This window comes from Fulmarus glacialis, unplaced genomic scaffold (assembly GCF_000690835.1).
Source record: "Fulmarus glacialis isolate BGI_N327 unplaced genomic scaffold, ASM69083v1 scaffold26916, whole genome shotgun sequence".
Taxonomy (NCBI): Eukaryota; Metazoa; Chordata; class Aves; order Procellariiformes; family Procellariidae; genus Fulmarus; species Fulmarus glacialis.
Genome location: NW_009216604.1, coordinates 4,727 through 5,205, shown reverse-complemented (window position 1 = coordinate 5,205; position 479 = coordinate 4,727). Strand labels below are relative to the sequence as shown.

The window sequence follows — 479 nt, the reverse complement described above, 5'->3', positions numbered from 1 at the left end:
CCCCGCACGGGGCTGAGGAAGGCTTTGTGGGGCTCGGCTCACTCTTCCCAGCGCTGGGAGCTCAGCCAAGGCGAGGGCTGTGCTCCCGGCATGGCAGCACGCCCACGCGCCGGTGGAGAAACCGGCCCGACCTGCTGAAAGGCTCCCGAGGGCTCAAATGGCCACAGCAGCCACGGGCCAAAGCTTCGCTCTGAGAGCTGAGGCTTCACGCTGGCACCTCGGCTGGGGGAGACCCCGGAGTGGCACGGGGCTCCTGATCGCACAAGTTTGGGGAGCGAGCACCCAGATCTGGGGCTGTTTCAGTTGTGTTTTTAAAATTGCCTCTAAAAGACGAGTGCCCCAACCTACTTTTCAGGAGCACTGAAGCGCATGGAGCAGCCCTGGAGCGTTACGGGGAAGCCGACACAAAACGGGGCGCTGGGGATGGAAATGGGGGTGCCGGCGGGACACGGCCCCGCTCGGCGCACCCCATAGAGACA

General features: G+C 64.5%; 1 protein-coding gene across 1 annotated transcript in view; it reads right to left on the bottom strand.

Annotated features, from left to right (window-relative positions):
• The window catches only part of SIGIRR (single immunoglobulin and toll-interleukin 1 receptor (TIR) domain), a 2,463-nt gene that overhangs the window by 595 nt on the left and 1,389 nt on the right, over positions 1-479 (bottom strand). Inside the window, exon 5 of the mRNA XM_009579374.1 lies at positions 132-222. Within this exon, the coding sequence (XP_009577669.1) occupies positions 132-222 (91 nt within the window). The remainder of the gene's footprint in view (positions 1-131; positions 223-479) is intronic.